This window comes from Nothobranchius furzeri, chromosome 7, assembly GCF_043380555.1.
Source record: "Nothobranchius furzeri strain GRZ-AD chromosome 7, NfurGRZ-RIMD1, whole genome shotgun sequence".
NCBI classification, from domain to species: domain Eukaryota; kingdom Metazoa; phylum Chordata; class Actinopteri; order Cyprinodontiformes; family Nothobranchiidae; genus Nothobranchius; species Nothobranchius furzeri.
Window position 1 is genome coordinate 27,357,211 of NC_091747.1, and position 27,141 is coordinate 27,384,351.

At 45.6% G+C, this 27,141-nt stretch overlaps 2 protein-coding genes across 2 annotated transcripts; both read right to left on the bottom strand.

Moving 5' to 3' along the window:
• Positions 1 to 827: 827 nt before the first annotated feature.
• On the bottom strand, positions 828 to 14,052 carry mylkb (myosin light chain kinase b). Its single transcript, XM_070553000.1, has 20 exons — positions 13,361 to 14,052; positions 12,430 to 12,546; positions 11,251 to 11,310; positions 9,070 to 9,089; positions 8,313 to 8,340; positions 8,122 to 8,249; positions 7,448 to 7,604; positions 7,181 to 7,371; positions 6,843 to 6,957; positions 5,971 to 6,009; positions 5,803 to 5,893; positions 5,520 to 5,723; positions 4,420 to 4,637; positions 2,651 to 2,774; positions 2,420 to 2,572; positions 2,197 to 2,320; positions 2,013 to 2,103; positions 1,811 to 1,939; positions 1,313 to 1,425; positions 828 to 1,189 (listed from the first exon to the last, which is right to left on the bottom strand). The coding sequence occupies exons 1-20, from the start codon at positions 13,821 to 13,823 to the stop codon at positions 1,061 to 1,063; spliced, it is 2,694 nt and encodes an 897-aa protein (XP_070409101.1). The 5' UTR covers positions 13,824 to 14,052; the 3' UTR covers positions 828 to 1,060.
• Positions 14,053 to 24,677: 10,625 nt separating this feature from the next.
• On the bottom strand, positions 24,678 to 26,880 carry LOC139070543 (uncharacterized). The gene is made up of 2 exons (XM_070552988.1): positions 25,445 to 26,880; positions 24,678 to 25,220 (listed from the first exon to the last, which is right to left on the bottom strand). The coding sequence occupies exons 1-2, from the start codon at positions 26,837 to 26,839 to the stop codon at positions 24,702 to 24,704; spliced, it is 1,914 nt and encodes a 637-aa protein (XP_070409089.1). The 5' UTR covers positions 26,840 to 26,880; the 3' UTR covers positions 24,678 to 24,701.
• Positions 26,881 to 27,141: the final 261 nt, after the last annotated feature.

Below are 27,141 nucleotides of genomic sequence, written 5' to 3' on the forward strand. Positions count from 1 at the left end.
AACATCAGCTGGTGTCCAGGAGAATGAGACTTGTCACCAGTGAGTCCCTCACACAGGAGAGGAAGGCTCAGTCCACTGAGCCGGGGGTGCTGAGCATGGGGTATTGTCAAAGTTTCTCTCTGACGCTCAATGAATTCAGTTCAGAACATCGATTTCATTTCATTAAAGTCACACTGAGTTGAGGACGAAATCAAACAAACTACTGAAGTAAGAGCACCCCCCCTGCTGGACAGGGGGCTGTGAGTACCTAACAGGAGAATGCTACACACATTATTGGCGCCAGAATAAGAGAAACCAGGTAGGATGTTTCACTTGACTGTTGGTTCGGTATCTTTTATTAGTGTTGAGCTATCAAAAAAGGCTTTGTAATGTCAAGCATGTATTATACACATATACTTGAAAACACCTGAAGCTGTTGTAAAACTTCAGAGGATTTGAGGTATTTGTGTGTGTTTGAGACTCTTATTGTGAAGGTTTGAAGGAAGTTGTTGGAGTTCTGCTGATGATCTGCACCTAAAATGTTCAGTTTATTTAGAATTTAGTTTCAATGCTAAAAAAGAGGAAAACTTCAGATTTTTAGTTTTAATTTAGAAGTTAATCCCCACATTTCCTCCTGATGGGGCTGATGTGGTGTCAGTGAAGGTTCTGCTCACTCCACCTTGGTGAGTGGGCTACAGGACCATCAGCTGGTCCTAACACAGGCCTGTGCAGGACTGAACAGGTGGGGGCAGGGCCTAAATGGCCTGGTAAAGGACTGGACAGGAAGGGGGCGGGACTTAAAGTCTGGTGCAGGACTGGACTAGTCATCGCTCAGACTCATCGCTTGAACAAAGATGAAGACAGCTTAATCCTGTTGGACTTTTGGAGGTTCTGAACCAGGGTGACGTAGTGATCCGGAACCAGAAGCTCCAGGTCTTTTGGACCGCTCTGCAGGTGCTCATTGTGCTCTCTGACTGATTCAGATGTGTGAAACGCTGCCACCTGTTTCTCCAATCACAGCCTGTTATTTATGAGATAAACGTGTTTATGGATAGATTCTGAAGGGAGCAGCAGCACATTTCTACTCCTCCTCCTCCTCCTCCTCCTCCTCCTCAGCCATCACCTCCACCAGCAGTTCGGCGGTGCACGTGGCCTCTCCCAGACTGTTGACGGCCTTCACCATGTATTTAGCATCATCGTCTCCTGAAACCTGCAGAGTCAAACCAAACGTGATGAGCTCATCTGATCTAAACAGCCAGACATCAGATTTAATATAATCAAGGTTATATTTCTGAGTCTGACTTCTTTCATCAGACAAGATTTGACCTCTGACCTCAGAAATGATCAGGCTGCAGTTTCCGTCCTCATCGTAGTCGATCTGGAAGTGTCGTGTCTCTTTGATGGGCTGCTCGTCTTTGTACCACACCACCTCTGGATCTGGGTAACCTGCATAACAAACACCTCCCATCAGAGGCAGGAACCTGGTTTCGCCCACAGCCCTTATTTCATCAGATGGTGTGGTTCTGATCCGGACACCTCCCTTCAGTGCCCAGAAAAGATCTGGTCCTGCAGGTTTTTAGGACACATCCTACTGGGAGAAGAGCCCAGAACTGTGAATCCTCTCTGGTTCAGGAACATTTTGGGATCCCCAAGGAGGATCCAGAGAGCCAGTGGGAGAAGGAGGTCTGGGCTTCGCTATTGGACCTGGTACCGAAAAAAGCACCTGATTCGCCGATCAGCTAAAGTAGAACATGTAAACCCCAATCTGGAGGTTTTAACAGACCAGTTAAATGAGATCGGGTCAGGTTCTGGTTCAAATCTGATCCGGTACCTTCTATCTTGCAGTCAAAGCGAGCGGCGCTGCCCTCCACCACCTCCACGTCTTTGATGACCTTGCTGAAGCTGGGCTTACTCTCCACTTTCTGCTCGTACTCCAGACACTCCAGGAACTGGTTGTCCTCTGAGCACACAATATGTTACTGGCTGCTGGTTCTGGACTGGTATGGGACTGGTTCTGCAGTGGTGTTTGGTACCTTCAGTTGGGGAGCCCTTCTTGGCGCTGACTCCAGCCATCATGGCCATGGATGAGAGTCTGCCGATGGCTCGGACAGCGTGACCCGTTTTCTGTCACAGCACAAACCCGTTACCTCAGCCGAACCCAACACAGAGAAGATTCTGACACCAATATGGTTCCGCTGAGTTGGGCTTGATGTTTACCTGCCACTTCCTTCTCAGGATATACTTCTTCATCCTCTCCTTGGAGAGCTTGGTGGTCTTCATGGTGTTTGTGTCCTGCTTCAGCCAGGGGTGTTCGAAACAATGAGCACAGGTGAGCCGGGCCCTGAGGAACCAACAGGTACACATCACCTCTGAAACAGTCACTGAACCGACCCGTTTTTACACTAGAGCACAGTCTAGAGGTCAGGGGTCACCTCCTTACTTCATGTCTTTCTTCAGCAGGTTGGTGATGAAGTCTTTGGCGTTCTCAGAGATTTCATCAAAAGCTTCGTCCTCAAAGTCCCAGGTGGCTGAGGTGACGTTGGCCAGAGTCTCGTTGTCGCTGTCGCCCATGAAGGGCGACAGACCGCTCAGCCTGGGGGGAGAAATCCAAACTCAGGTCAAGTAGGACCAACCGGGCTGCTCCGACCCAAAACAGCTGCTGTAAACTCACAGGATGTAGCAGATGACCCCGATGCTCCACATGTCAGTGGGGTAACTGATGGCCTCGTAGTTTATCACCTCTGGAGCCACGAACTCCGGAGTTCCAAACAGAACCTTCAGGGTTCCTGCAGTTTCTGTCACCAGAGAAGAAGAACCCATAAGGCCGGAGGAGGAGCTGTATTTGTTATTTGTCTCCTTTTATAATAATCTTCTTTATTATTACAATCAGATTAATTTAAGCATTTATCTGTTTATTCTATCTGATTCACATGAGGGCGACATGCACCAACTACTCACACACATCTACAGGTGCACTAAGGTTTGTCTCAAGGAACGCACATGGAGCTGGCTCCAGAGAGAAGAGGCTGGATTTCTGACCAGCCTCATAGACTGCAGGCAGATGTTGTTTTACTGCGAGACTCATAGTCTAGCCACAGCTACAGATGAACTTAAAACACCTGAGTTTCCCAGCTTGTTCTCTTCCTGCTGGTAGAGAACAAGCTGGGCCTCAATCTCTACTGCTATTTGGTACTTCACCTCCATTGCTGGCTGGGTTTCTACCTCCACTGCAACCGCGGCCCGTTAAGGATATTGCTCTGAGCGTCCCTCGACTCCACACAGCCCCACAACACTGTTCCCAGGTGTATTAACGGGTGCAGCCGTATCTAGGGCCCTGCCCTGCTCGCGCTGCATTGCTGGATGGTCCACCCGGGCCTCCCATCTCTAGGAGTCAGGGTACTCCAACAATCAGCTATTCTGTGCAAAGAGGTCTGTCACACCACACTCCAACAAGAATTGGAGAGTGTTGTGTGACAACAGGTCTATTGAATGTTCGTTCCCTGTCTAGTAAGGGCCCTTTAACATCTGAACTCATCGATGACCATCACTTAGACTCTCTCTGTCTTGTCGAGACATGGCAAAAACCAGGTAACTTCAGAAATACAGTCTGAAGTCACCTGTAGAAATAAATAATTCAGCTCCAACCAGGTTTGTCTATTCCAGCCTTGCTTGGCCTGCAGAACGATTAGGATACATTCAAGGTCTCCTGGAAGTGTTGCAAGGCAAGTCCTCACCAGGACAACAGAGGGCGCTGTGCTTTTCTGTTGTATCCTGCCATGTATCCGATAGTGCATTTACTATATTGTGTTATTTGAATTTCAGAGACTTTTTATCACAGACAATTTTGTCCCTCCTTCTCCTCCACCTCTTCAAGCACTCACCACCTCCAAACCTGTTTCCTGTCCGTTTATCTTCCAGTCACGGGCAAATAAGCCTTCATATTTTATAGTTTTTCCAGGAGGTATTCTTCAAGCTGCTCCATGTCTGCTGCTGGATAAGGTGAGCTCTCTTTAGTTTTGTCAGGGTGTAATGGCGGTGCAGTTAAAGAATTTAAAGGAAGTAGCATCCTGACCAATCACAAGGATGTTTAGAAATGTGGGCTTGACCCCGTCTGTCCTCGAGAGCCTGCTGGAGAGCCCTCGCATCGACAGATAATGGCGTTGTGTGTCTCCGTACCGACGCAGACACATTAACTAGGCTTAGGTTTCAGTGACCGGTTTGTTTGCGTCAGCTGATTGGGGATTGCTGTAAAGACTGGCACTAGCCAGTGACTCGATGCGACCTGCTGGGTAACTTATATAGGAAACTTTTTACTGATTGCCTTAATGACCTGACCTGTGTTGGGTTGTTCACTAACCCTAACCCTTGAGACGACTCTGGTCCTGATTTGGCACTTTATAAATAAACTGATTAGAATAGATAGGCTCCAGGTGGAGCTACCTAGTCGTCTGGCGAGGCCAAAGTCGATGAGTTTGATCTTGCTGCCAGTTTTGTTGACACACATGATGTTCTCTGGTTTCAGGTCCAGGTGCACGATTCCCTGTTTGTGGATGAAGTTGACACCATCGATGATCTGCAGCATGTACTTGATTACCTCCCTCTCCGTTAGCTCAAAGTCCTCATCGATGATCCGCTCAAACAGCTCACCGCCTGAGATCCTGAACCAACACAAGACCATCAGAACACGTGTTTAAACCTCACTCAGGCCTCAGATGGACAGAAACGATAAACAGTTCTCCTGTTCCTGGACTCTTCAAGAACCCCTCTCAGCAGAACAGACCCTAACCCCCAAATTCCACTACCTCCGCTCCGACACGAACGCCGGAGCAAAATCGGTCCCGTTGTAGTCAATCAGAGCAATTCCACTACTGCGGTTGTGCTCCGGCAGTGCGCCGCCCTCTGTTCCGGCGTCCGGCAAAAATAGAATCAATCCTATTTTCGCCGGACGCCGGAGCACCTCCGCAGGAAATGGACAGAAAACACAAACGCCCAACAGGAAAAGGAGCAAGCACAACTTCCGTTTTTCACAATAAATGGATAAACAAAAGGCGTTTTTTGTTTCATATGCACAGGTTTAACAACTTTTAACAACTATCAATGGCGGCTGAAGTTTAAATGCACAAAAGTAAGCCATAAATACAGTTTCTACTATCAAAGTAGTCACACTTTGTTGCTGATCTCTCAACACAAATGATGGGCAGATTAAACAGTTCATTTCGATGCTTCTCCCACACAACGGGTGTTTGGATCTAACTTCTGCGTTTATTGCTCGGACTGTATCGCAAGATCTCGAAAATCCCGCGCATGCTTGTTTGCCCACCTCAGGTCTCCGCACCGGAGCTGAGCCATTGTAGAGCGGGTACCAGTAAAATTGAGTTCGGAAGCGAGCGGCTGCGGAAGGCGGGGGCGGACCGGAGCGGAGCGGAGGTAGTGGAATTTGGGGGTAACCGTAACTGCTCAACAACAGAACCAGGAACAGATGAGATGTTTCCTAACAATCAGCTGGAGTTCTCCACTCCCGTCTGAACATCAACACCTACATCTCCAGGACCATGACGATGTCCGACTTGCCCTCAAAGGCGTCAACACATTGGACCAGTTTGGGATGGTGGAGGTTGTTCATGATGCTGATCTCCTGCCGAACGTTCTCCTTCTCCTTTGCTGAGTATGCCTTGATAAACTTCCCAGCCCAGACCTTCTTTGTGGCTTTTTCTACCAGCTTGAAGACCTGACCAAACTTTCCCCTGTAACGAAAACATGATATAAACTTTAGAGTGTGTTCACTGACCTCTGGGTGAGTAGAAAGAGTGGGCGGAGCCTTACGTTCCCAGCCGTTCCTCCACATCGTACAGCTCCTTCACCTTCATGTCGGTCCTGATGGTCACTTCTCTGTAGTCTGGCTGCTTGTCTGGGTCTGACACACAGATGTTGTGTTGTTGTGTTATCTGGTGTTTTGTGTATCTGAACACAGTGCATGTAAACAGGAACTACCTTCATCCTCCTCCTCAGCCTCTGCATCCTCCTGGTTTTCTGTCAGATGAACCCAAACAGCACTAAAGTTAGTCCAGTCAGTTATTTTAGTTCTGGTTCATGACTCTACTCTGATTGTCAGAGCCTAGTTGGGTTGAAGTGGCTCAGGTCCAGTACAGATTGTTCTGAGTGGGCCTAACAACGCCCCACGATTAGGTCCAAGCAGTCTCTGAGTGGGTCTGAAACCACAGGATTACATTTCCCTGAATGAACCACAGACACCTCCAACCCCGTCTCCAAAAGCAACTCATCAGTTGAACAAACCACTCTGAAGATCTAAGCAGCTGAGATGATCAGACCAGACCAGGCTGAACTCAACGTGGATACAGAGTTCCGACCCTGAAATCAGAGCGGAAGTGCTGACTTGCCTGTTTTTACCTGTGAAACTCAGAATGTGTGTGGTTTTTGTGATCCCAACATCTGCCAGTACTCTGACAGCTGCTGCTCCTGGGCTGACTGGCTGATCCCCACCAACGGAAGACACGTAAGGTGTTGAATTTTGAAAGGAAAGGTAGTCCATAACTAACAGAAGGTGTTTCCACGCGTGTCTTATAGGTGCGTGTCTGGATCGTTAGAAGTTTGGCTGAGTTGTTGTTAGCGAATGAAAAAAAAAGACCCAACAAACTTCTACTTCCTGAAACAGTTTAAACTCCTGAAGCTTTTGTCCACAAGCAGGACCACAGCAGACTTTAGGACTTCTAATCGAGCTTCTTACTCAGTTGACCTCCTAACTGGTCCATATCCAGGTCGCATACGTCATTAGGCTACTGGGTTAGAGGTTACAACACCTTTGTGGAACTCCTCCTGATGGTCTCAGGCAATTATTGTCTCACCATCATCTCCCACCAGCCCCACGGTTACAGGTTCAGACTCGGCACTCGGCTCTCCGATCCCGTAGATGTTTTGTGCCCGAACACGAAACTTGTACTGGCGTTCTGGTAGAAGGTCCTAGAGACAAAGACGTGCTGTTAATCTTCTGAAGTCATCGTCTGATCAAATTCCAAACTAGCTGTAACAGGTGTGGTTCTGACCAGCCCAGTCTACCCCACATGTTCTGCCAGGACTTTGTATGTAATGCTGTTCTTGTGTTTTCTTGTTTGGGGACCTTCCTGGTGGTGGACGTTGTAATTGTTCTCATAATGCAGAATCCAGTTGGAGGGCAGGAACCAACCTGGACATTGTAGGAGGTGCTGTTGCAGGACACCAGATGTTTCCACTGCTGCTCCACAGAGTCCCATATCTCCAGCTGATAGGACTGCACGGCGCTGCCGCCATCATAGGTCGGTCCGTACCACGACAACGTCAGACTGGACCGCCGTACGTCTGAGGCGGCAGGGACCTTGGCTGGGGGGTCCGGTTTGTCTGAAGATAATCATAGCAAGTGTTAGTCCGTGTGTGTGGGGTGGGGGGGCAGCCAGCTGTGGCAGGACGGTCCTACCAACGATGGTAAGGTTGAGGGCTGCCTGGCGGAGGCCGAAGCCGTTCCTCAGCTCCACCGTGTAGCAGCCACAGTGCTCCTGCTGCCCGCTGCTGATGGTCAGCTTGCTGCTGCTGTCGCTGCTTTCTATGGAGATGTCAGCCACGCCTTCCTGGATCTGGACCAGAACCGCAGCACACACAATCAGGGAGCAGAAGCTACAATGATGTTCTGCTGAGCTGTGGTGCTCTCATAGAGGGGGCCATCGGCTAGCACACTGCTGCTAACCACTTAAACATTCTCCCTCTCCTGGTAACAACATTTTATTCTCCTTGACGTTGAATGTGCTACTACTAGTTTATCCGTTTAATTATAGATTCACTAGGATAAATACAATAAAGTTTATCTCTCACCAAATAGAAATCACAATGTAACCATAGAAACACTAGTCTGTGTGTGTGTGTGTGTGTGTGTGTGTGTGTGTGTGTGTGTGTGTGTGTGTGTGTGTGTGTGTGTGTGTGTGTGTGTGTGTGTGTGTGTGTGTGTGTGTGTGTGTGTGTGTGTGTGTGTGTGTGTGTGTGTGTGTGTGTGTGTGTGTGTGTGTGTGTGTGTGTGTGTGTGTGTGTGTGTGTGTGTGTGTGTGTGTGTGTGTGTGTGTGTGTGTGTGTGTGTGTGTGTGTGTGTGTGTGTCTCACCGGTTTCCTGAACTTCAACCAGGTGCAGGTGATGGGCAAAGCTCCAGAGAACCTGCAGAGAATCTGCACCTTCTCTCCTGCTAGGATCTTCATGTCTTCAGGGAACTGCAGGATCTGAGGAGGCAGAGCTACACACACAGTGTGTGTCAGTGTGTGTTAAAGTGTGTTGTTTTGTGTTGTTATGGGGTCACCTTGTTTGGGAGGAGTCTTTGGAGTCGGCTTCTATTCTTGCTTCACCTGATGGAACCACAAAGCAGAGGCGTGAGAAGAGCTCTGGTCCCATTCTGACCTTCAGAGACATGGTCTGTCCCTCGGTTCCACCTTTGGGGACCGTCTCAGTAAAGAACCTGTTTCATGTTATTTTACACCTTCCAGAGCAATAAAGGGCATAATATGTGATAACATGTTACTGTTGACACCATCGAGGTGTCATTCTTTCCAAAAAGTTTCTTCTGTGAGCCTTTACTTCCACCAATTTATTTATAGACCCTTGCAGAAGAACAAAAGACAAAGCAGACATCTTTAGCGCTGGAGCGTCTCTGGCCTCTCCTTCAGGTGGTTCTAAAGGGGCTGGGGCTTTGTTCCATGTCATAATGTTATCTCCTCAGAAGAAATACAGCCAAAGCAGTTCATGGTTGCCTCAGATGTAACTTCTCAGATGGTCAACTAAAGACCTGCAGAACCCTCCACAGAAAGCAAGTGCATCGTCACACTTTTCTCCTCCCCATGAAGCGGGGATCTGGAACCTGCCTCCCCTGGAAGAAGATCGCTAATGACCACTTTCTCTGAGACGCAGGGTTTAGAAAGGTTGCTTTGATTCTGTAGTTGAGAATTTTTAGTCTGACCTTCATGTCACTGATGGCTGCTTTAAAGATCTCCCTAAACCAGTGGATATTAAACACAAGTTACTTCTCTTCAAATCAACACTTTCTGGAGACACTTTCTAACCTTGTTCATTCTCCCTGAATCTTCAGGAACAAACTCATGAAAGACCTCCACACCATTGTTCTGGACCTGAGGAGGCTCAGAGGAAACTCAAACCTGTCCTACAGCATCCTCGAATAGATGATGAAGGTTCTGTTATACTTTGACATCACACAGCTGGTGGAGGAATGTGAGTTCTCATCGTTTTGTGATTTCTAGATCCTTTCTGACCCGTTTGAGGCTTTAGTTTTCTCCTGGAGGACTCCTCTAAGGGGAGAAGAACTCCTCCTCATGCCACACTGAGGTCAGACCTTCAGGTCTCCTCCTGTATGAAGGAGCAAGTGCTGAAGTGTCCAGATGTTGGTCTTCCCCGTGGTTCTGATTGTTATATGGGGCAGACAGAAGCAAACGAGGACAGAGCAGGAATGTTAAAGGGCTCAGAAGCGTCTCTCATGACCATATAAGGATATTCTATAAATAACTCCTTCTCGTGCAGGAAATACTTCATGCATTTGTTATGTTTTCTGCAGGAGAAGTACAGATGAAATCAGATGGAAGTTTGTCTTTGGTTCTGGTTCTGGTGGGTTTTCAGTTTAACGCTCCAGCAGAACCAGAAGTTGCCTCAATCAGGGTCTCAGCAGAACCTCTGGCTGCTTCGGAACCAGAACTATTCCTGCATGAACCATAATCTACCCTAAACTAGCTGTTGTCTGACCAAACACAAACAGGGTCAAAGGTCAACAAAGTGCAGTCAGATGATCCAGGCTAGAGCCCACTGCCTGGGGGATTAGAGGCATCCTGGTAGAGGGCCCTGGACCCATGATGACCCTGTTCCAGCTTGGGTTTTATATGGGTGTCTTGTTGCTACTAAGAGGTGCAACCCACCTAACCTAAGTCCCATTCTTTATTTTAGTCCAGCAGAACCGGTCCAAATGGAACAGACTCAAAATGCTAGATGTGTAGACACTCATCACCAGAAAGTTCTGTTTCTGATGAGCGGCCTGTCAGGTCTACAGGAAGGGCAGAATTATTAATGAGTATTTTGTCCACATCATCCCCTTCATGCATGTTGTCTTACTCCAAGCTGTACAGGCTCGACCGCCTACTACCAATTAATCATATTAGGTGATGTGCATCTCTGTAATGAGAAGGGGTGTGGTCTAATGACATCAACACCCTATACCAGGTGTGCATAATTATTAGGCAACTTCCTTTCCTTTGGCAAAATGGGTCAAAAGAAGGACTTGACAGGGTTGTTGTTCAATAATAAAATTATTCCTCAAAAATACAACTTGCCTAATAATTCTGCACTCCCTGTACATCACACTGTCACCAAACATTCATCGAGACAACGGGGAGAACCTCTCGAATGGTATAAACTAACCGTTAGCATCAGCAACTCCACCACACAGCAGAACTCCTCCAGGCTTGTGTTATTTGTGGAGCTAAAACATCAACACCGTATTTTTTACCCAAGAAAGAACAAAGGCAGTGGAAGAGTGGTTGCTGAACCAAATCCACCCCCAGGGGCCAGAGAAAGCAGCTCTGTCTGGTCCAGACGCTGCTCAGAGGAGCTCTCACCACTTCCTGGTCGGAGGGTACATCTCATCCAGAATCTTTCTGTCTTTATTTATTTTATTCTCTCATGTTAAGGAGAGGACAAGTAAAAGGACAAAAAGGACAAAGGATAAAAACCTCTTGAGATGAAACATCTTGTTTTCAAGAGGGTCCTCCATCCATACAACATAAATATAATATATTATAAATGTGTGGCGGGTTCAAGGTGTGGAGCATCTGTCACACCAGCATCCAGACCCGGATGTATGAGACGTGGTTCAGAGGAGAAAACAGGGTCAATAATCCTCTGTGTGTGTGTGTGTGTGTGTGTGTGTGTGTGTGTGTGTGTGTGTGTGTGTGTGTGTGTGTGTGTGTGTGTGTGTGTGTGTGTGTGTGTGTGTGTGTGTGTGTGTGTGTGTGTGTGTGTGTGTGTGTGTGTGAGAGAGAGAGAGAGAGAGAGAGAGAGAGAGAGAGAGAGAGAGAGAGAGAGAGAGAGAGAGAGAGAGAGAGAGAGAGAGAGAGAGAGAGAGAGAGAGAGAGAGAGAGAGAGAGAGAGAGAGAGAGAGAGAGAGAGAGAGAGAGAACCAGTTGTCCCAGTCTGCAGCTCCTTATTGGGCCAAAAGTCTGCTGCATATTTTGGAAACTCACTCTCTGAGGTCGGAGCTGCCTTCTTGGTCTTCTTGTCCGTTGGAGAGTTTTCTGTTGGATCTTCACAACACACACGCACGCACACGCGCGCACACACACACACACACACACACACACACACACACACACACACACACACACACACACACACACACACACACACACACACACACACACACACACACACACACACACACACACACACACACACACACACACACACAATTGGCATAATGAATTGAACTCATTGGAACGTTTACTTTGTACAGGGCCTTGTTGTGGTCTGGCGCTGCAGAAATAAACTGAATAGGCTCCTCCCAGTTCTGGAGGGCTTTGAGGGATCCTAGGAGCTAAGCTGTCTGAGGCTTTGTGCTTCTGGTAGGGTCACCCATTTACGAAACAGGTCCGAGGTGAGGGACCAGATGAAGTCCAGCCCAAATGGATACCATGTTTATTCGCCCGGACGCAGGTCACTGGGGCCCCTCTGGAGGGCCTGGAGGTGGGGCACGTTGGTGGGGGCCTGGTGGCTGGGCTTTCACCCATGAGAGCAGTCAGGCACAGCCAGAAGAGGAGATGTGGGTACCCCTTCCCACGGGCTCATCACTGGTGGAAAAGGCCAAACGGGTCAGGTACATTTGGGCAGCAGCAGCTCCGGAGGCAGAGCGGGTTGTCCAGTAATCAGAAGGTTGCAGGTTTGATCCCGGCCCCAGACAGGAAATTCTGCTGTTGTGTCCTTGGACAAGAAACTTAATCGCCCTTGCCTGCTGGAGGTGGTCGGAGGGACCGGTGGCACCTGTCCTCAGCAGCCTCGCCTCTGTCAATGCGCCCCAGGGCAGCTGTGGCTACATCGTAGCTTATCACCACCAGGGGGTGAATGGATGATTGATCTTTACACTGTAGTGTCAAGAGCTCTGAAGTCCTCTGACTCTGAAAGGCACTTTACAAGTGCGGGTCATTTATCACAGACAGAACACCTGGGATTAACCTCCACACATGACTGTAGCTCCAGAACCAGTTTCCTTGAGAGGGTGGACACGGGGGACGGGTTTGTCCTCATGCACCAAACAGAAGCTGATTAAAACATTTCATTGCTCATGATTAGAAGCTTTAGATCTGTAAGAACCTGGTCTGTACTGGATTTCTAATTGAGGATAAGGTGTATGAGAAGAAAGTCCTTACCGTCTACCAGAACCATGCAAGAACACTCGGTTCTGCCTGCTGGGCTCTCAGCACTACACTTGTACAGGCCTTCATCCTCTGGTAGGGCTTTGTCAATGGTCAGAGAACAGAGTCCACCTGAGAAACAGAACCACACCATCAGAACCTGGGAGGAAGAGTTAAGACCAGCAGGGCGGACTCAGATGGTCTGGTTCTGTTTGGTTTGGGTCTCAATAGCACGTATTCCGATGGAGGAAACATCTGAGCAGGCTCCAGGATGGTTCTGGAATCTTGCTGGCATGTGTGCGCACGCGCGCGCACACACACACACACACACACACACACACACACACACACACACACACACACACACACACACACACACACACACACAAACACACACACACACACGCACGCACGCGGGCGCACACACACACACACGCACACCAGCCTGATCACCACAAACATTCCTCCCAGAACGCCGAGTCTCCAGTGGCTGGAAATACTTTCCTCACCCAGAAGCACCACAGAAGAAGAAAAGGAGAAGAGCACCTCCTGCTGGCAACAAGAAAACACACAGCTCCTCGACTTCTCTAGGTTAGAAATGTTTTATTTTTCATTGGAGGAACTACAGGCCTGTGTTTGGAGGTGGGGGCCCAGGATCCCAGGGGCCCCACTGAGGGCCACACCAGACAAGGTTTATTTTGTGTCTCTGAGTAAATGTGTGTGGTTGTGTGTGTTTATATGTGTGTGTGTGCATTTATATGTATATATGTGTGTGTGTGTGCGTATGTGTGTGTGTGTGTATGTGTGTGTGTATGTATATATATATATATATATATATATATATATATATATATGTGTGTGTGTGTGTGTGTGTGTGTGTGTGTGTGTGTGTGTGTGTGTGTGTGTGTGTGTGTGTGTGTGTGTGTGTGAAAGAGAGACCTCTGACCTTCGTTGGCGAGGACGATGAACTTGGACGGTTTAATGGTCTTCCCATCCAGCGTCCAGGTGACTGTGACATCAGCAGCAGGGGGGGTGAGGCGACACTGCAGCCGGAGCCGCTGACCGTCCAAAACTGCCAGGTCGTTTAGCTTCTCCATGAAGTCCAATCCTCCACCTCCTGCTTCCCCTTCACTCATCTCCTGAACTTCTCCATCCACACAGTTGTTGACCTTTCCTCCATTCTTCTCAGGGCTTGTGGGTTTCTTCTTGTTGGCGAGGATGGAGCGGAAGTCTCCACTGTTCTTGTTGGATGTCTCAGCTGGCTTGTTGGCATTGGTGCTAGAGGAGCTGGATGTGCTGGAGGAGGTGTTCTTCTTCCCCAACACGCTTCGGAAGTCCACCTGCTGTGAGGGGTTCCCCTTCTCCTCTGCCTTGGCTTTGACACTTCTGAGGTTGGACTTAAAATCCATGTGGTGGTCCTGGTTTCAGCAGCCCAGACCCCTCAGCGCCCAGCAGCAAATAAATGTCCAGCTGCACCTCCTTCTGATGCTGCTCCTCTTCTCAGCGCTCCCTGGTTTGCACACAGCCCCTAAGGAGTCTTCAGGAAGTAGCAGGGGAGTCCTGGGAAACCCTTCTCCTTCCTAATCCTCTCCTCTAAGTTCAGAAGCTGCAGGTTCTGATCCTTGCTGGCCTCCTGCCACTGTTCCTCCTCTAGAACCTCCTCTCAGCTTGGTGGCTCTGATAATCCCCCACCTCCTGATCTTCCTCCTGCTGCTCCAACTCTGGACAAACAAGAAGAGAGAGGTACAGAGAATAAACAGGAATCAGGCTCTGCCCCGAGTGAGAGAGAGGGGGATGAGGGTGGGTGGGGGGTGGAGGAAGAGGAGCTTAACTTAGATTGTTCATGTTGCATCATAAACGACTCAACTTTCCTTTTATGGGCACAAATAAAGTGATGTGAAGACAGCTCCTCCTTTGCTCCTTCTACCAGCTACTTTATATGACTGGTGCTCCTCTTCATCACCTCCTCCCATTTATATCCTGCTTGTTTGCTGTGGCTCATAAAGCTATCAGACCAATATTCAGAGAAAATCCTGATTCAAACGATAAAGAGATTAGAGGTGATGGAGGGAGGGATGGAAGAATGTTTGACGCCCCTTTAAAAAAGAAGGTAATTAGGGACAGGAAGTTGGTTCCCTGGTTTAATTCTCTTTTACGAACTTCAAAACAAAACTCTAGGAAATTGGAGAGAACATGGCGCTCTACGCACCATGAGGAGGCCTACCTATCCTGGAAAAATAGTCTTGTGCTTTATAAAAATAAGCTACGACAAGCTAGAGCTGCTTATTTTTCATCGCTAAGTGAGGAGAATAAGAATAATCCTAAATTTCTTTTCAGTACAGTTGCCAAACTTACACAGAGTCATAGCTCTGAGCCATCTATTCCCTTAGCCCTCAGCAGCAACGACTTAATGGGATTTTTCACAAGTAAAATTAATTCTATTAGAAACAAAATCATTAGCATACTCCCTAATATGATTTCCTCTTCCTTGGTAAGTGAGGCAGCATCTGAGGTAACTGTAGAACCTCATCTGTGCTTGAACCGTTTTGATCCAGTTGAGCTTTCAGAGTTATCAAAAATATTAGCTTCATCTAAACCTTCAACTTGCATTTTGGATCTAATCCCAACCAAATTATTTAAAGAAGCATTTCCTTTGGTTACTCAGTCAATCAACATTGTTTGGTTATTTTAAAGATAAGAAAAGGAAAAAAGACAATAATAAAAGGATTACAAGTAGAATATCCAAAAGGTGTAGGCTGAAGCCTAGCTTTTTATGCCTACCCTATTTACAAAATCAATTTTATACTTAGAATGATAGGAAAAAAGTATGAAAAATAATTTAAATTGAAATAATAATGATAATAATGAATGACACAAAAATAAATCAGCTAATACAAAAATGTAATACATTAAAAAACAATCAAAATAAAAACCACCAGTAGTCTTAACTTGAGTCAATTAATAATATTCATATAAACAGTTTCTATGACTATAAACTCTTTCAAGTGTATATAAAACATAACATTTTGGTTCACATCTCTGAAATACACTGGATCACTCACAGTCATAGTAATTAAACATCATCATTTTGAAAGATTTAACTGTGCTGCATGCCCTGATTTTGATGTCTAAGTTTTCTACAGTTTTATTCCTTCTACTGAACAACTTTGACTCCTAACATTAGTTCTCTTAGTTCATACGGTGTATTTTTGACCCTAACCCTAACCCTGGAACAGCCATAATTTCTGGACTATAGAGCTCCGGGAGTTGACGTCATTTCTCCCAGCATGCAACAGTTCAAATCGAAACGGCGCCATCTTGGCAGGTAGAAGCCGGCAGCTGGACTATTTGTTATTGTCAGAAAACTCAATCAGACAGGAAATATGGTAGATTCCTGTTGTGCCCCAGGATGCAGAACAGACACGGACGACATTAGGAATGAGCCATCTACAGGATTCCCCAAGATCCGGAGCGCCGCAAACGATGGATCATTGTAATAAAACGCGCTAGTGACCGGGCTAAAATGAAACTGTGAGATCCCGAGAGTAAAGGTTTTCGCTTATGCAGCGACCACTTCATATCAGGTATTTAAACCAACGTTTCCTCAACTGTGTATGGTGTTTATTTTAAATGCTTTTATTACGATTCTTAGTGGGCTTCCTAAACTTATTTTGGCGTGGCTTTTTCCGTCTTATTACTCATAGCAGCAAGTAAACGTCACGTAAAACGTTGCCTCGTGATTTTTGCGTGCTGCCGTTTACGTGTTTTATGATCACAGCAATTAACCGGCTAAGCAGTATTTAATTTTTAAGCAATGGTTGATCAGTTGTCAGATCACACATAAAAAGCACTTTGGATTGCTATTATATGTCTCACCGAGACCGATCTCAGACAGATCCTGAGACGCTCCTGCCTGACATATCTATTTTATTCACGGAAAAAAAATCAGACTAGTGATTTCTGTTGGCGTTCAGTTTATACATTCAAACAGCACAGCACTCTATTTAAACTACTTACGTGTAAATCTGTTATTTGTCCATCCATTTTCATCCGCGTATCCGGAGTCAGGTTGCGGGAGCAGTAGCGTCGAGAGGCCCAGACTTCCCTCTCCCCAGCCACCTGAGCCAGCTCCTCCGGGTAAATCCCAAGGAGTTCCCCGGCCAGGTCCGGTAAGAGGTCCGCTCTGACAGCTTCTGGCATTTTTAAAAAGTATCCCAGGGGCACGGTAAGGGTCGGAGATGTTTAGTCTATTTAATTTCTGACTATATAAAACGATTTCTTCGGTTTTAAAGTGTGAAGTAAACTCCGACGAAGTAAAATCCAAGCCAATCCCGTTCATGGTTAGATCCGTGTTTGTTTAGCTTCTTTTACCTGCCAATATGGCGTCTACTAACTGAGAGTCACGTGGGGTCCGGAGCTCTATAGAACCCACCTCAGTATAAGCCGCACCAACAAAAAAAAAGGTTTTCTACACACACACGCCGCACTCAAATACAAGCCGCGGCGCAGCTGCCACATGCAGGTCTCCAGCGCACAGCGCATGTATGACCATAACACAAGATAATTAGACAGAAAGACGCTACATGGAGGTTTATCGTTGTTGTTTTAATTCAACAAAATAAATTTTAAACACGAGTGAACGTGCCTGCAAGTTTAGAAAAGAAAACAGCACTGATAGCATTCGTATTTCTGGATGGTTATAAAATAAAAACAGCACTGACACGTTATTACCGGTAATTTGCATGTTTAGAAGAGAAGAACAGCGCTGACACAGCATTAATAAGCCCTGGATGATTAGAAAATAAAAACTGCACACAAAACATGCCTGGTTAGTAAATAAAACACACTTGCCTACCAGAAGAAGTCATTCGCTCTCATCTTCCTCCTGCGCACTAAAGCCATTAAAGTCCTCTTCTTCAGTGCCGGAGTTGAACAGCCTCAGAAGAGCTTCGTCACATACCTTTTCTGTGGCAATGCCAGTGTCGCTGTCCGTGTTGCTGTCATCATCCCCGGGTGAAGCTGGCTTGAATGAGTTCTTCCCGCTGCCGTCTCCAGCGCCGAACCATGGATTCATTCATGCCAAGCTTACGTGCGGCAGCACTGTTTCCCTCCTTTACTGCCAGATCGATGGCCTTCAACTTAAATGCGGCATCATATGAACTCATACTTGTAGTTACCATGATGAGGGGGTATGGATTTGAAACAAACTCTTCGTCTTGCCGGCTGCTTGCATGTGCTAAATTAAAATGAGCACTTTCTTCGATTTCCACTTTTGACTTCCACCTGTTTTACTTTCTGCTAAAGCACCTCCTGGTGGCAGGTGAAGGAAAATTATGGCATCAGATGAGTGCCAAAACCCGTGCACGCATATTCCGCATGCAAGGGTCCACATTGCGCATGCGAACGTGACTCGCGCGTGGAAGTTAGAACCTCTCGGGTGAAAATATACTTGGCGAGAGGTCATTTGTACACTGAGAGAGAGCAAACTGTGTCTGTGATCGCACAAGGATGTGCACAAGTGACAAACTTGCATGCGCGCGTTGGCCAATGAGCACACGGCAGAGGAAAACATGCGGCAGCCTCAATGCGCGCGCGGCAGCCTTTCTGCACGCTCGGTTTCTGATTCAGCTCGCTCGGCTGTTGGGAGTTTAGGCACTCTGGAGGCGTGGCCTGTGGCTGATCTTTTCTGTCCTCTGATTGGAGTTGAAGTTTTTTTTCCCGCTCCTTACCCTCTACCTCATTGGCCCACTAGTTTCCTCTCGGGGCACATTGGGGGTAGCGGTTTTCCTCATGCTCAAGGATTTTTATCCAAAGTCCTGGAGAAAATAGTGGCCATCCAAGTATACAGTATGTGAGCATCTAAACACTAATGATCTGTTTGAAGAATTTCAGTCTGGTTTTAGAGAGTATCACAGCACTGAAGCTGCATTCGTTTAAGTTACAAATGATATTCTCATGGCCTCAGATAAGAATCTTGTGTCTGTTCTAGTCTTGTTAGATCTCAGTGCTGCCTTTGACACAGTTGATCACAATGTTCTTTTAGAAAGACTTGAACATGTTGTAGGGATCAAAGGAACAGCGCTAGGCTGGTTTAAATCCTACCTGTCTGATAGATTTCATTTTGTAAATGTACATGACAAATCGTCTTCATACTCCAGTCCAGGGATACTTGTGGAGTACCACAGGGTTCAGTGCTTGGACCAATTCTTTTTACTACATATATGCTTCCACTTGGTAAAATCATTTGACAGCATGGAATAAACTTCCACTGTTATGCTGACGATACTCAGTTATATCTATCCATTAACCCTGATTAACCTAATCGGTTAGTTACATTACAGGCTTGTCTTGAAGACATAAAAAATTGGATGACTCTAAACTTTCTTCTTTTAAATTAAGACAAGACTGCAGGTTTACTGGTGGTTCCTACAATGCCTAAAAATAGACGAGAGGCAGATCTTTTAGTTATCAGGTTCCTCTCCAGTGGAAGCAGCTTCCAGCTTTAATCCACGAGGCAGACACCTTGTCTACTTTTAAGACTAGGCTCTTGTACCGCTACTCATGGTGGGGGCCATCGGCTAGCACACTACTGCTAACCACTTAACATTCTCCCTCTCCTGATAATATGTTAATTTGATTAATCATAGAATGTGCCACCACTAGTTCATCTGTTGAATTAATTGTAGATTCACTTAGAGAACAAAGTTTTTATTTTACTAAATATAACCAAGAAATCACAATGTAGCCATAGAAACACTACATGGTATATATGTTGTTTGTGTGTGTGTGTGTGTGTGTGTGTGTGTGTATGTGTGTGTGTCTGCTCTGTCTTCTCCATCCCCAGTGACTCATGGTGGATGGCTGCTTATACTGAGCCAGGATCCTCTGGAGGTTTCTTCCTGTTAAAAGCGAGTTTTCCTCTCCACTGTCACTGCATGCTTGCTTAGTATGAGGATTGCTGTAAAGACTCTGACACTAGTCAGTGACTCGATGCAACCTGCTGGGTTCCTTATAAAGGAAAATTGTTACTAACTGGCTTAATGAACTGACCTGTATTAGGATATTTACTGTGTGAAGGTCCATGAGACGACTCTGGTCCTTTGGTAAGTTCTTACTGTGTCCAGTTTCTAATTCCATTTTTAGTTCTATGTTATAACACAGAAAAGTTTTTTTTACGCTGCTGACAGTTCCGTTTGCCGACTGCAAAACGTCCTCAGAGCTGACGCTGGCGTCACTTTGTCGCCCTCTGCTGCCCATTCTCCCCTCACCGATGAGGGTCCTGATTTGGTGCTTTATAAATAAACTTGAATTGATGAAGGGATGGATGGAGGGCTAAATGGATAGATGCTTTCTTTGTTTAATTTAAAAGACCTTTAAAAGAAGATGTTTTTAGGGTTTGAACTTTAACAGAGGACTCTTTCTCACACACACACACACACACACACACACACACACACACACACACACACACACACACACACACACACACACGCACACGCACACACACGCACACACACGCGCGCACACAGAACACAAACTGCTCCACAAATATGAACTATTTTTTCTATTTCTGCACTTCATCAAACAACAAACAGGAATGAAGAGGAAGGACTCATTAGACCTTCATCTCATCTGAACATGTCCCTGGAGATCAGACAGGAAACCCCCCCACCAAACACACACACACACACACACACACACACACACACACACACACACACACACACACACACACACACAAATGTTCTAGAGATTCTCTGACAGAACAACACAAATCAGCACATGATTGTGAAGTGGAAGGAAATGGATTCATGGATTCAAAAAAACTCTGTCCCCGCAAGTTTGATGCCTTCTCCACGAGGAGAACACAGCTCCTCCCACACAGTCCAGCCAAAACTATCCCTCAAAGCATCTTCTCATTGTGAGTCTCACAGCTGGTTCTCTGCATAAGTGTCTGTATACAGGCTGGAGATCGACCGGTAAATCGAGAGCTTCGCCTTCAGCCTCAGCTCTCTCTTCACCATGACAGATCGCCAGCATCACTGCAGATGCAGCACCCATCTGTCTGTCCATCTCACGCTAAGATACTTAAACTCCTCCACTTGAGGCAGGACCTCATCCCTGACCTGGAGAAGGCATTCTACCCTTTTCTGTCTCAAGACCATGGTCTCAGAGGAGCTGATTCCTCAATGATCGACTTTGTTGTTGTCTCATATGATCGGTGGCCGCATGTCTTGGACACTTGGGTGACGAGAGGCGTGGAGCCATCAACTGACCACTACCTGGTGGTGAGTTGGCATCAATAGTGGGAGAGGAAGCTGGTCAGTCCTGGCAGGCCTAAACGCATTGTGAGGGTGTTGTATGGAGTATAATCAGACTTGTTAATGTATGGAATTAAGTCTGGATTATGTCTCATTATGTGAAATCAATTCTAGGCTCTACAAGGTGTATCCGTGTGTGTGTGAAACCAAGCTAAAGGCCTGTTACCTTCTCTTATCATGTTTGTGTGTGTGTGTGTGTGTGTGTGTGTGTGTGTGTGTGTGTGTGTGTGTGTCCAGGCAGCCTTATAGCCCCATGAACTGTGATGTCATAAATTAGTGATGTACCTTGACTCTGTTGATATGGTCAAATGATTCATGTTGTGGATATAACCTGTTTTGACCTGAACAGATGTTGAGAGTAAGCATGTATATCTTTTATCCTCTGTGGAGTTGGTCAAGATGCTGTAAACATATAAATAAGACATCTTGTCCAGCTAATGTTGGAGATGACCATTTGATCCTGGACAGAAGAAAAGGAAGGGGTAATCATGCCACATCCCCCCCCCCCTACTTACCAATGGCTATGAGAGGAGGTGATGTAATCCCAAAGGAGAAGAGAGGAAAGCCTGCAGGAGGCACTGAGAAGAAGAAACAAGTGAACGGATGAAGACTGGGAGAAGAAAAGGTGACATCATGACATCCAAGATTTATGGTCTCTTTGGGGCCGTTGGAGCAGTAACAAGAAGAAGAGGAACACGTGACCAGGAAGTCTGAAGTCTGAAGCAGCAAACAAAGAAATGACTGTGAGGAAGGGGGACAGAATGAATAAAAGGAAGATATTGGGTCTGTTCAAAAGATGAGCTTTTTGGAGAAAGGATTTTGAGAGTTTTTAGGAGAGTAGGCCTTTGATGGGAAGAGTGTGTGAGGTAGAGAGATGGAAAGAAGGAGACTTTTGCTTTGAGCTTTTTGTCTGTGATAATCTGACCTAGTGTCATTTTTGGAGAGCTTATTCAGCTCAACTTTGCTACAACTTGGTTTATTGGCAAAGAGCTGTTTCACCTTTTAACCTGCTTTGTCGGGGTTTCGTTTGGATCATTATTCTTTTTTCATCTTTGTGACATAAAACCTAGTTCCTCGGATTCGTGGAACGAAAAAAGGATGTACGAGTGGGGTCTCCTCCTGTCGGTAACCAAGCAACGGTGAGATGCTGGTTGTAAATGCCATCCCTATGTGTAATTGATATAAGTATTTCCTCCATCCTAGGCTACAGGTAAAGTCAGTTGTCTCCTCAGCATTAAAGGAACAGCTGGCAAGGGTCTTAACCTGAAGTGTACATAAGCTTCATGGACTGGGGGTGTTTGTAGGTGTGTTTGCGCCTCCTCTTTGTCTGCTTGAACTAATTTTGGTCAGAATTAGAAGCTCTGGGTTTGTGGTGATTGCTGATCAACTCTCTACAGAGTAAGAGTGTTTGTTGGTAGCTGGCATTGACTACATCGATTACAAGTCAAACCCTGAGATATTAATAAAATCTAGAAGAGTGGAGCTAGCCCGGTAAATTGGCTTGTAACAGAGGGTCTGCTGGGAACATCTGGCAGAGTCTCCTGTCAAACGGAGTTTCAATTCCCACCTCAGACAGAATTACAAACATGTCCAGAGGGAAGCAGGGGACATTGAGTCTGAGTGGGCCATGTTCCGTGCTTCTATTGTCAAGGCGGCTGACAGGAGTCGTGGCTGCAGGGTTGTCGGTGCCTGTCGTGGTGGCAACCCTTGAACCCTTATTTTCACCTAAACTGAGGAGCAAGGAGAGCTCTGGTCAGAAAAACTTCCTAAAAGGACCACGGTCACTCTGGAGAAGCTGCAGAAATCCACAGCTCTGGTAGGACAATCTGTCCACAGGAAGACTGTGAGTTGTGTCCTCCACAAATCTGATCTATATGGAAGAATGCTGTTGTGAACAGAAATGCATAAAAAGTCCTGTTTGCAGTTTGGCACGATCCATGTAGGGTAGACAGCAGACATGTGGAAGCAGGTGGTGTGGTCAGACCAGTTCCACTGCTCGTCACCATAACCACTATCAAACACTGAGGTGGCAGAATCATGATGTGGGGACGCTTTCTTCAGCAGGGTCAGGGAAGCTGTTTAGAGTTGATGGAAGATGGATGGATCTGAATTGCTGGGTTTCACTCATGTGACGTCTGCAGCCGCACAAAACGCAAATGAGGGACAGGAAGTGTTCTGCTACGCAACGAAACACAGAGATACAACACGGCGCGATGGATGAAAGTAACTTTACTAAGGCTTTAAATGAGCTGGCACTGATGCGATATCACAAAAAATACATCTTCTTTTAAGTTATGACCCACGTAGTTTTAAAAGTGGCACTTTTCATACACTGTGGATGATTTACCCAGCGCTGAAGCGATTGGCAACAAATTATTGTGTGCTGCCTTCCTCACATCTCACTGCAAACCAAATGAAAGCCTTTTACACACCTGGAAGCCTGCAGCTGTTGAATTTCAGGTTGGTTCACCTTTAGTGATCCGGAGAAGCTTTAAATGACTGTTGTCTTGTTTTTGCTCAGGTAAGAAGTGAGTTGTGTTATTTTATTCATTAGCTCATGATAATAATGCTATCGCTAATGCTAACAATCAGTATATGCTAGGATCTACTTGTAACTAACATTTTATGCTTTTTAAATCCAAATTTCTGGTACGTTTGTTTGATTTTAAAAAAGTATAAATGTGATGGGTTAAAATGTTCTAATTACTGTTTACTGTGTTTACCAGTATGTGTGATTTAATGAATAATAAGAAACAGGTTAATTATTGTTTACATTTGCATTGCTTGTCAGTACTTTTTCCGTTATGCATCTTACCCTGGGTTTCCACGGGAGCCGTCAGCAGCACGTTACTGCAGCAGCACGTCTTGCTCGCGTAAGCTGCTGCTTGGCCCTTCCCACAAGACGCGAAGCAGCAGGGGAGCAGCTGTCACCGACAGAGCACGAAGTCACACGAGTGACTTCGTCAGTAAACACAACAACAAGCAGGAGAAAATTACAGCATGGTTTGTGTTTTATGTTCTGTCCGTTTTATAATCGTCAATACGGACCTGAAGAACAAAGGAGACCGCTAGCTAGGTGATAACTTCTCACGGGGCCGCACAGTTAGTAACCTTTTTTAAAGTAAAGCAACCGGAAGGCAGTACGTTCTTTATTCTGAAAATCTCGGGAGCTTCTCTCCATTTCCGCGTCCGATTTCCTGTGTTTCCTTCCCCAACAATGTCGAACTTGACCCGTTTCAGAGGCGTCGCGTGTAGAAAATAGAACCGGCGCGCAGTGTTGCCACAGTTACTTTGACAAAGTAATATATTACAGACTACTGATTACTCCTTTCAAAAGTAACTTTGTTACTTTACTGATTACTTTATTTTTAAAGTAACTAAGTTAGATTACTAGTTATTTTATTGGTTACTTTCAGAAGCTGCCAATAACACTCCCCACTGCCTCAACATAAAAACTTCAACCGGTTTTGCCAATACTCACTTTATTGGAAGCGTATTTTAACAGTAACGTCAACAATATATCTCCTGACATTTGAAGTTGAACTTAAAACTTTTTTCCTGACAGAAATACTTGTTTGTATGAAAATAAAGAAAGTCTTTGACTTTATTTAACATAAATACTTTAAAAAAAAGGAGTCTTTCTTGACTTCATTTCACATGAAAGCTTTTTATAAAAAACAAACAAAGAGTCTTTCTTGACTTGCCTTAAGATGCTTCTTATACCATCCACATGTAAGCACTATTGTCCGCTTTTGTAACTTTGGAGTAATCTTATGAAAAAAAAGAGAATGCAGGTCCAACTTAAATTGCCTTACTTCCTTGCAAGTAATTGATTTAAGTTGATCAACTTGAAAACTTTAATAAATTTATTAAGTGACTTTGATAAATTTAATTCAATTACTTGTAAATAGTTCTTTAAATTGGATTCCCTATTCTCTTTTTTTCAGTACATGTTGTCATCACATGTTATGGGGGAAACAGTAGAGTGGGGTGAGTAAACCAGTGGTTGTACCTCATTAACAGAAGCTTCTCAAACCTTTTGTCAGAAAGTCGACTTCTTTTTGGCGTGAGCACCAAACCCCCCAGACTAAAAAGCCGCTCCACAGGAGCACTTGATGGGGTTGGAGCATTATACTTTAAAAAGATTGTCTTTATGCTTGGAAACTTATGCAGAATCTGAAGGTCGTAGCCTGACATCAGGTAGTCCATGACTTCTTTTTCTGCAGAATAGGTCTCCTCCTCTGGCTCTGCCTCAAAAGTGAAAAAGTCCATCTCACCTTGGCTGCTAGATGTAGTAGCTCTGGGTACACTGGCAGGGTTGTTTGCCAGAGGAGCAGTGGTGCAACACTCTGCTGTCAGAAGCTGTTTTACTTGCTCCCTCCTTCCTGCATCTCTCAGCCATCGGAGTTTGAATTTTGGACAACTGGCAGCTGCGAGGAGGGCATCTTTGTCGTCCAGCACACCGGCGAAACGAATCTGAATAGCCTAAAAACATAATCGATATTTTTATGCCTAAAATGTATTATGTTATTGAATTATTTGCAAACAATGCCTAATATGAGATCAGTATTATGGATTTATTTTGTTTTAGGTGACTTGTAAACATTTTAATTGTTTTAATCTTATTTTTCAATGATAATTAATATTCTGTTCCATGTTTGTGAATTGTATGAAGCAATACATTTGACTAATTTCAAGATGGAGCATACCTGTACAATGGCATCTGGAAGGCCTGCAGTCATCCTGGAGAGGTCATCCTTCACAGCCTGGGTCTTCTGCATCAGAACTTCAAGTGTTGGTAGTAAAGTTCCATATGGACAGTCGCCTTGTAAAATGTCCAATGCTGCAGTCAGAGGTTTCATGACCATGCAGTACTCATGCAGGAACTGGTATTCTTGATCTTTGAAGCACTTTAGTCCTAGCTTTGTGCACAGAGTATTCAGCTCACCCATGGGGATTTCTGCAATTCTCTTTACAGCATCAAAAAAGGAATTCCACCTTGTGGATGTTGGTATTAGGAGCTTTCTTTTGCTGATTTCTTCCACGGTTTCTGATGCAAGTGTAGATCTACTTGATTTGGTCCAAAGAGCTGTGCATTTTGCTGTGCTGCTCCTATACACAGCCCTGCTCTCTGCATTGGTTGTTAAATGTTTCTCCACATCACGTGTGCAAATTATGTTGATGGTGTGCGAAGCACACCTGCGGTGCGGGGAAAGAGACAGCTGACCATCACTTTCATTCTCAGGTGAGAGGATTTCTGACAGATCTGAAAAAGTGACATCATCGTCTTTCGGGGTGGACTCTTCCTCCTCCGTCTCATCATCGGACTCCGTGACATGATGATAAACTTGAAACGCCTTAACAAAGTTGGATCCATTATCAGTAACTGTTGCAACTACTTTGTTGAGTAATCCATAAGAGGAGTGAATGTTTTCGATTTCTGTACCATTGACATCATACGTGTGTCTACCACGAATTCGCCTACATGCTAATGCAACCTTGTGGCGCTCTAATGTGGTTCTACTGATCCAGTGGAGCGTTACTCCCATGTAGCTTCTGTTGTTAGCAGTCCAAATATCCGCGGTAGTTGAAACAAAGTCAATCTCATTAAGTGCGGCCTTCAAATTTCTCTCCATTTCTGTAAACTCCTTCTCCAAGTAAGAAGTAAAAGTCGTTCGGTGAGGCAGCTCGGCATTAACAGAAGTAGGGATCTTTTTTATTATGGCACGAAACGAGGGCGAGTCAACAGTGTTTATAGGTAGCATTTCTTCTACAATATACTGCGCGACCAACTTCTTCAATTCTTCATCACTTACTGGTTTTGCACCAAAGTCCAACTTTTGTTGTTTGGGGGATGTAGGACCTGCGGAAGTCACGGCTCTCTGCTTCGGACCCCTTGGTGGGACTCTCTCTGTGAGTTTGACTGTGCCGTGCTGCGACTCCAAATGTTTCTTTAAGTTTGACGTCGTGTTTTTGAAGGTAGATAACACTTTTTCGCCAACACAGAGTGTACAACGAACCTTAATATTGAAATCTTTAGCTGACAGAAACTCAAAATAGTGACCATATTTCCAGCTAAAGAACGCACATCTCTCTCCCTCCATTGTTGTTTACAATTTTTTACGTCGCTAGCTGCTTGTGAGCGGAAAACGTGACCTGCCGTTTATGTGACGTTTCACGAGTCACGAGGTCACGACACGTATAATTTTGATTAAAAAAATAATAACGCACAGTGGTTTGGAAAAGTAACTTTAATCTGACTACTGTTATGGAAATAGTAATGCGTTAGATTAGTCGTTACTAAAAAAGTGGTCATATTCAGAGTAACGTGTTACTAAGCAACGCTTTACCGGCATCACTGCCGGCGCGTAAGGGCCGCGACATGCTGCTCCTGAGACGCGGCCGA

What these genes read in the sequence shown, in the direction of transcription:
- mylkb (XM_070553000.1), bottom strand. Translation starts at nt 13,823, where the DNA reads ATGGATTTTAAGTCCAACCTCAGAAGTGTCAAAGCCAAGGCAGAGGAG. An exon ending in CCTCAACCTTACCATCGTTG is followed by an intron (nt 7,372 to 7,447) that starts GTAGGACCGTCC and finishes GATTATCTTCAG; the next exon opens with ACAAACCGGACCCCCCAGCC. An exon ending in TGGCCTCGCCAGACGACTAG is followed by an intron (nt 2,775 to 4,419) that starts GTAGCTCCACCT and finishes CTCTGGTGACAG; the next exon opens with AAACTGCAGGAACCCTGAAG.
- LOC139070543 (XM_070552988.1), bottom strand. Translation starts at nt 26,839, where the DNA reads ATGGAGGGAGAGAGATGTGCGTTCTTTAGCTGGAAATATGGTCACTAT. An exon ending in TTCCAGATGCCATTGTACAG is followed by an intron (nt 25,221 to 25,444) that starts GTATGCTCCATC and finishes TTATGTTTTTAG; the next exon opens with GCTATTCAGATTCGTTTCGC.